This window comes from Curcuma longa, chromosome 10 (genome assembly GCF_044706935.1).
Source record: "Curcuma longa cultivar G26 ecotype Majalengka, Jawa Barat chromosome 10, ITB_CL_G26_1.1, whole genome shotgun sequence".
Classification (NCBI taxonomy): domain Eukaryota; kingdom Viridiplantae; phylum Streptophyta; class Magnoliopsida; order Zingiberales; family Zingiberaceae; genus Curcuma; species Curcuma longa.
Genome location: NC_133870.1, coordinates 3,260,945 through 3,269,006, shown reverse-complemented (window position 1 = coordinate 3,269,006; position 8,062 = coordinate 3,260,945). Strand labels below are relative to the sequence as shown.

The 8,062-nt window shown below is 37.9% G+C and overlaps 1 protein-coding gene across 1 annotated transcript; it reads left to right on the top strand.

The window, feature by feature from the left end:
• The first annotated feature begins 5,889 nt into the window (after positions 1–5,889).
• On the top strand, positions 5,890–6,894 carry LOC141836742 (transcription factor bHLH87-like). The gene has a single exon (XM_074724266.1). The coding sequence runs from the start codon at positions 5,985–5,987 to the stop codon at positions 6,657–6,659; it is 675 nt and encodes a 224-aa protein (XP_074580367.1). The 5' UTR covers positions 5,890–5,984; the 3' UTR covers positions 6,660–6,894.
• The last annotated feature ends 1,168 nt before the right edge of the window (positions 6,895–8,062 follow it).

Sequence of the window (8,062 nt, the reverse complement as noted above, 5' to 3'; positions counted from 1 at the left end):
TCTAAATTATACCAAATTTTAGGCGATTAGCCAAAGCTAACTCAACATGAGGTATAATATGGATATTGTCCCACAAGAATATTATGGATATTGGGTTTAAAGCTAGTAGTGTGAGTGAACTGCAGTTGCCCACATCCATGACTTGCCCCTACCAAAGCTCTACAATTCAGTAGGAGCATCATTTAATTAAATGTTTAATTAAATGATTTAGATATGATACTTATTTTTATATTTTATTATTGTAGATCACCATGTTGTCAAATACGTCCAATACTCTCTCTATGCGATCTGTCCTTGAGAAGGAAAAGCTCAATGGAGCTAATTTTCTAGACTGGTATAGAAATTTGAGAATCGTTCTCAAGCAAGAACAAAAAATGTATAGTCCTTAGAGCAATCCATTCTTGAAGTACCCGCCACTAACGCAACTCGTGTGGAAAAAGATGCTTACAAAAGTATCAAGATGATGCATTGTATGTGTTATGCCTTATGCTTGCCACCATAAACTCTGAGCTTCAGAAGCAATATAAGAACATGGATGCTCACGATATGGCTGAGCACCTTAAACAACTATATCAAAGGCAAGCTAGCACGAACGGTTTGAGGTGTCTAAGATCTTATTTGCATGTAAGATGCAAGAGGAACTCCTGTAGTAATTTATGTACTCAAAATAATTGGGTACGTTGAAAACTTTGAAAGATTAAGATTTCCACTGAGCTAAGAATTGACCACTGACCTTATTTTGCAATCTTTACCAGAAGGGTATATTCAAGTTGTCATGAACTATAATATGAATGAAATTGACAAAGCATTGCTTGAGATACTCAACATGTTGAGAACTGCTAAACTCAATCTCAAGAAAACTAAGCCTAATACCGTACTGATGGTAAAAATGGAAAAAGGTAAATAGAAGCCCAAAGGTAAGGATAAAACCCAAGCCAAAGGTAAGGCCAAGACTATTGCACTGAAACCCAAAGGTAGGGTGCCTAAGGAAGGGACTTGCTTCCACTATGGTGAGATCGGACATTGTAAGAAGAACTACAAACTCTATCTAGAGGAAGTTAAGAAGAAAAAAGTGAGACTATTGCCTCAGGTATATATGTTATAGAAGTCAATCTTTCTATTTCTTATTCATGAGTATTAGATACCGATTGTACATCTCACATTTGTACTAATATGCAAGTCCTAAGAAGGACTAGAGCATTGACAAAGGGCGAAGTGGACCTACTAGTAGGCAATGACACAAGAGTTGCTACTATAGCTATAGGAAAATATTCTTTATCTTTGCTCATTGGACTTGTTTTAGAACTATAGGAGTGATATTTTGTGTCTGCTTTAACTAAGAACATTATCTCTGTTTCTTGTTTGGATAAGAAAAGTTTTTCATTTATAATAAAGGATAAATGTTATTCTATACTTGTAAATGATATGTTCTATTGTAGTGCACCTCTGATAAATGGACTCTATGTTTTAGATTTTAAAAACTCAATCTATAACATAAATGTCAAACTGTTTAAACCTAATAATTTGAATCAAATATATCTCACTTGGATCACATTAATGAGAGTCGCATATCACAACTCTATAAGGATGGACTTCTAAAATCATTTGATTTTGAATTATATGAGGCATACAAATCTTATCTTCTAGGCAAGATGATAAAAACTCCTTTTAGTGGACACGGCGAAAGAGCAACGGACTTGTTAGGACTCATACATACTGTTGTATGTGGCCCTTTTAATGTAGCAGCTAGAAGAGGCTACTAATACTTTATTACTTTTACTAATGATGTTAGTAGATACAACTATGTGTATCTCATGAAACACAAGTTAAAATTCTTTGAAAAGTTCAAGGAATTCAAGAATAAAGTACAAAACCAACTTGCAAAAGTATTAAAATACTTCGATCAGATCAAGATGGTGAATACCTTACCTAAGAGTTTCATGATCATCTAGCTGAGTGTGAGATTATATCTCAACTCACTCCACCTGGAACACCACAGTAGAATGATATATCCGAGAGGAGGAATCGTACTTTATTAGATATGGTACGATCGATGATGAGTTAGACGGATCTTCCTACTTTAATCTAAAGATGGTTATTTTCACACTTAACTGAGTTTCATCTAAAGTCATTATAAAGACATCATATATGATATGGACAACTAAAGGAGACTATCAGTACTTCATTACTTTTACTAATGATGTCAGTAGATACAGCTATGTGTATATCATGAAACACAAGTCAAAATTCTTTGAAAAATTTAAGGAATTCAAGAATTAAGTACAAAATCAACTTGGTAAAAGTATTAAGATATTTAGATCAGATCGAGGTAGTGAATACCTTAGCAAAGAGTTTCATGATCATCTAGCTGAGTGTCGGATCATATCTCAAATCACTTCATCTAGAACACCACAGTGGAATGGTGTATCCGAGAGGAGGAATCATACTTTATTAGATATGGTACGATTGATGATGAGTCAGACGGATCTTCCTACTTTCTTCTGTGGATTTGCTCTAGAGATGGTTATTTTCACACTTAACCGAGTTTTATCTAAAGTCATCATAAAGACATCATATATGATATGGACTGGGAAGAGTCCCAAGATATCTTTTATAAAGATTTGGAGTTGTGAGGTTTACATTCGACGTCAAGTCTCAAATAAACTAGAACTCAAATTTGATAAGTTCTATTTTGGAGGATACCCCAAGGAAATGAAGGGATATTACTTTTATAATCTCACACAAGGCAAAGTGTTTGTTACTAGAAATGTCATTTTTCTAGAATGAAACTTTATTTCTAGAAGAACTAATAGGAGTAAAATCCATCTTGAAGAAATTCAAGATGCAGAAAATAGTACTGAGGCCTTGATAAAAATTTAACAGGCACCACCAAGTGTTGTGGATCATGAGTTTGTTACACAAGAAGTTGTGGAGCAACAACCTGTTCAAGTGGATCAAGCTCTATGCAGATCTGATAGAATACGTCATCAACCTGAGAGATATTTATTTCTTTTATCTAAATGCGATGATGTTATGTTTATTGAATGAGCCTATATCTTATCAGGATGCTATGATGAGCACATATTTCGAGAAATGACAGAGGTCATGAGGTCCGAAATGGAATCCATGTATACTAACCAAGTATGGACTTTGGTTGATCCACCTGAGGGGATCAAACCCATTAATGGGTGTAAGTGGACCGGGTCTTTAAGAAAAGACTGACATGGATGGTCTCATGCATACCTATAAAGGGTGACTAGTAACCAAAGGGTTCAAGCAGATTTATGACATAGACTATGATAAAATCTTTTCACCAGTTGTGATGCTTAAGTATATTCAGATCATGCTTGCTATTGTAGCTTACCATAATTATGAGATCTGGCAGATGGATGTCAAAACTGTATTTTTAAATGAAAATCTATTCGAGAATGTGTACATAACATAACTTAAGGGTTTTGTAGATTCGAAGAATGTTGAAGAGGTATGTAAGTTACAAAGGTTCATTTATGGGCTAAAGTAAGCTTCTCGAAGCTGAAATCTTCGATTCGATGTAGCAATCAAAGCATTTGGTTTCATCAAGAATGAGAATGAACCTTGTGTCTACAAGCGGGTTAGTAGGAGCACAGTTGTCTTCCTGATCTTGTATATAGGTGACATATTCCTTATTAAAAATAATATCCCATCACTACAGTCTGTGAAGACATGGCTTGAGAATTATTTCTCAATGAAGGAGTTAGGAGAAGCAGCCTATATGTTAGGCATCAAGATATATAGAGATAGATCTAACAGATTGTTTGACCTAAGTCAGAGTACATATATTGTAAGGTGCTTAATTATTTTTCCATGAAAAATTTTAAGAAGGGATTTGTGTCGATGTCACATGGTATGAGTCTTTCGAAGACTCAATGTCCCTCTTCTAAGGAGAAAAGGGACACCATGGATCAGATTTTGTATGCATCTGCTATAGGTTTATTATGTACGCAATGCTTTGTACTCACCCTGATATGGCGATGAGGCTCGCTGTAAAGGGTTACAGTAATGCAAGCTTTCAAACTGACAAGGATAATTTCAGATCACAGTTAAGATGTGTATTTTGCTTGAACGGTGGTGCTGTGAGCTGGAAGTGTTCGAAGCAAGACATAGTCGTAGATTCTATAACAGAAGCCGAGTATATTACTGCCTCTGATGCAGCAAAGGAGGTTGTTTGGATCCGAAAGTTTATTGTAGAGCTTAGTGTGGTTCCTAACATAGCAAACCCAATAGATCTCTATTATAATAACAATGGAGTTATTGCACAGGCTAAGGAACGACACTCTCATCAGTAATCCAAACACATACTACAGTAGCTCCATCTTATTCGAGAGGTCATCGATATATAGAAGAGATATGAGGATATGCAAAGTACCGACTTATGCTAATATCATGGATCCTTTTACCAAGACTTTGATACAAAGCAAGTATGATAGTCACACTAGGTCACTGGGTATTAGATATTTCAGTGATTGACACTAGTACTAGTGGGAGATTGTTAGTGTTAGTCCTAGAGCCAATCATGAGATGATTGACTAGGAAACTTTTTGTATCAAATTTTATTAATAAAGGTAAAGTTTTGGTTATTATATTTATTTCATGTTTGTACCAAATTAATAAGTATAATAATGTCCTTAGGTTAAATAGGTTCTAATTTATATCATATCAATTGGTTGAATTGATAGTGAGATGATGTAGAAAATACTACTTTTAACTACTTCTAGTTAAACATTAATATATAAAGACAATATTGATAGTCTTGTAAGAGAAGATAATGATGGAGATACAATGGCATAGGAATTCAAAGCACCTTAGTTTCATATATGAAGTAAATGATAAATCCAAAAATAATAGATCCCCATAGAAAGTGACATTGACATAGATAAACAAACCATATTTTAGGAGAGACTTGTGACATCTTTTATAATCTAGAGTAGTTAAGGAGGAACATTTGATTGCTCTTGGTGATAATTTATGTCTACCAAGAAATGAGAGATAGAAAAAAGCAAGGACAATAGCTATGATCAAATGGAAAAAATAGACATTATTGTTTTGACTAAATAACATACCATTATTTTCTTTTCACACAATATGTCAAGTATGCATCTCATCATGTATTAATATTTTTCTATTATATATTACTCCTGATGAAAAATTTAATCCTTATTAATCAAAAGATTAGTTACCAAACAACTTGAAATAGTTCTAAAATTAAAATAATTTAAAGAATTCATTACTCATGCATCATACAATGATCAACGGAGGAAAATAAATCATAAACCATTAAAAACATTAAACTTGCTAGTAACCTTTAAAGGAATGTAATTTAGTTTTCTTGAGAAGAATCTCATTTAGAGGCACACCAATAATCGCCCACAAGCATGATTGTTGAGAAGAAAAAAACAGTAATGGCATAATTTGAGTTTAGATTTGGTAGAAAAAAAAAATGGAGCATAAATATGCACATCTTTGAAGACAATTTCACCTTTCCTTTATCTAAATGCTTAAAATGAACTAGCATCTATTGATGTCATTGTGACATGTGCCGACCAAACTGGGACCAGCGCCTTCCTTTTAACCTACTTACAAAGACATCATGCCATGTTCGCGCACAGCATGTCGGACCCACTTCTTGGCAGCGACGCCATTGGCTGCAGATAGATAAACAAAATCCATATATGAGCATTAATGAATTTCGCTTTAATCACAATTAGTGAGCCACCACCAGTCTTCTCTATCCAAATTAATAGTAAAAAGGGGAAGTTATCGTTAGTTACTACAAATTTAGGCTGTGGTAGAATTAGATTCTGTTCCTGCCTCCTTGCTATAAATAGCCACCCTACTGGATTGCTACGCCCTTCACCTGCACAGATATACATTCGATTATTCCACATTGCTGGCTTACTGTTTGTTAGATACCTCTCCATTTCTACCAAACTCCCTCGATCTCGCAAATGGACGTAGACTTCTTGGTCGCTTCGCCTGAGACCCAGATGGAGTGGATGAACATGATGCTGCAATTGGCCGATGAACCACTTCTCCTGCTCCCGGACGGCCAGTATCTCGCCGGATCTAGTCCGCAGCAGGCCCTTCTCCCTGCCTCTTCGCCCCCCGCCTCCCCTGCCTCGCCCATGTTTCCAGCCGCGCCGCTCGGTTCTAGCTTATACGACGCGAGTACGGCGGCGTCGCCGGTGATCACGACCAGCCCGGTTGCGGCGGCAGGAGACGGGACAGGGTTTTCGATGAGCGAGATGGTGTTCCGGGTGGCGGCGGTGCAGCCGGAGCAGGTGGACCCGGAGACGGTGCGGCCGGCGAAGCGGCGGAATGTGAGGATGTCCAAGGACCCGCAGAGCGTGGCGGCTCGGCTGCGGCGGGAGCGGATCAGCGAGCGGATGCGGATCCTGCAGCACATGGTCCCCGGCGGCACGAAGATGGACACCGCCTCCATGCTCGACGAGGCCATCCAATACGTCAAGTACTTGAAGACGCAGATCCGATCCCTGGAGAGGGCTGCGATCACCCAGGGGATGCTGCCGGCAGCAACATACAGGCTGCCGTTCGCCGGAATCAGCTACCCCTGCATCCACGCCATGTCCCAGCTCCAGGAACAAGGATTCATGCATCATTAAGTACTGATTGCCGTACAGCATATATCGATCGATCATTCATTCTTAGTGACGATCCACCGTGAGTTCTGTGAAGTGGTGCACCATTTTGCTGTCGACGAAGAGTTCCCGCAGGAACACTTCCACACCCTTCCTTCCTTCCTTCCTTCTTTCTGTGTTTGTTTCATATCTCAGTCACGATGTAGCCTTGTTTTATGGCTGATCTGCAGCACTATGTTTGTGAATAAATCAGTAGATTGTTAATAATATTTACAGCTCGATCGATCTTAAACAAAACATCTTACATCAAATTTACCCTTCCATTTGAAGACGATGTAGACTCTCAAGCTAATTAACTTTTCCCATGCTGAGCAATAATTAAACACCGTTAGGAATGCAGTCGCTTTCAGCTGTAAGCCGATGCCTGTTTCAGGTTCTCTGCTCCAGCCGAAAAGTTGAGAAAGAGACTGATATATATATCATCCATTCTAATTCTCATTACGTGAACGACTTGAATATGTGCGTCTACTAATTCATTAATATGATTCGATCAATGGCGAGGGAGGTAAGGTCGTTACAGGTTTGCTACGTGTGTTGTGAGATGGCGTGACGGTTGGAAACGGTGGAGCGGGCCGGGGAGGAGAGAGAGGAAAGGTCGGGTGGCGGGGACAGTGGTGGGACCCGGCGGGCAGGCGGTCGGTCGGTCGGTCGGTCAGTCAGTCAGTCGTACTGGGCTCATAACCGGAGCTAGCGAATTAAATTTGGTTGCCATTCCACACCTTCCAACCTCGGTCAATCAGGGCTCCGCCTAACGCTGCAACAGCAGCCCCGGTGGGGCACGCCCGTATCTTCCCCTCGATTCGGTCAACACTGAAAGGACTGCCTCTTCCAGTGTCGATCCGCTCTTATCGCCAATCATTCCAATTATGCGTCAACAGTTGGCTTCTCAACAAACAATGAACTAGAAACAACGGTAATTTACTCAGATTTATGCAATATTTAATTTAAAATACATATTTAATTTTCATATTTATTAAAATACATAATTATTTTTCATTATATATTTTTTATCAATAGCTAGTGAGTGCTTTTATATAATCGAGTATACTAACTGATCTTTAAATTTATTATATTAATGTATGATTAGTATCATATATTGAGTATGAATGCATTTCGAGCTACATTCTCTTTCATCATGATCAATTGTAGTTTCTCAATTTACCTCCTCATAAATAATTATAGGGATAACCTTGTGGGACCGTTAAGATGACGGATTCTACTTTTTGTAGAACAGAAAACACTATAAAAAATTATATTTTTAAGGACGAATTTTTACGATGAATTCTTTTTGTCATAAATTTGCAACAGATTTTACAATGAATTTATTTTTCATCGCTGATTGGCAATAAAATTTACGACGAATAAAG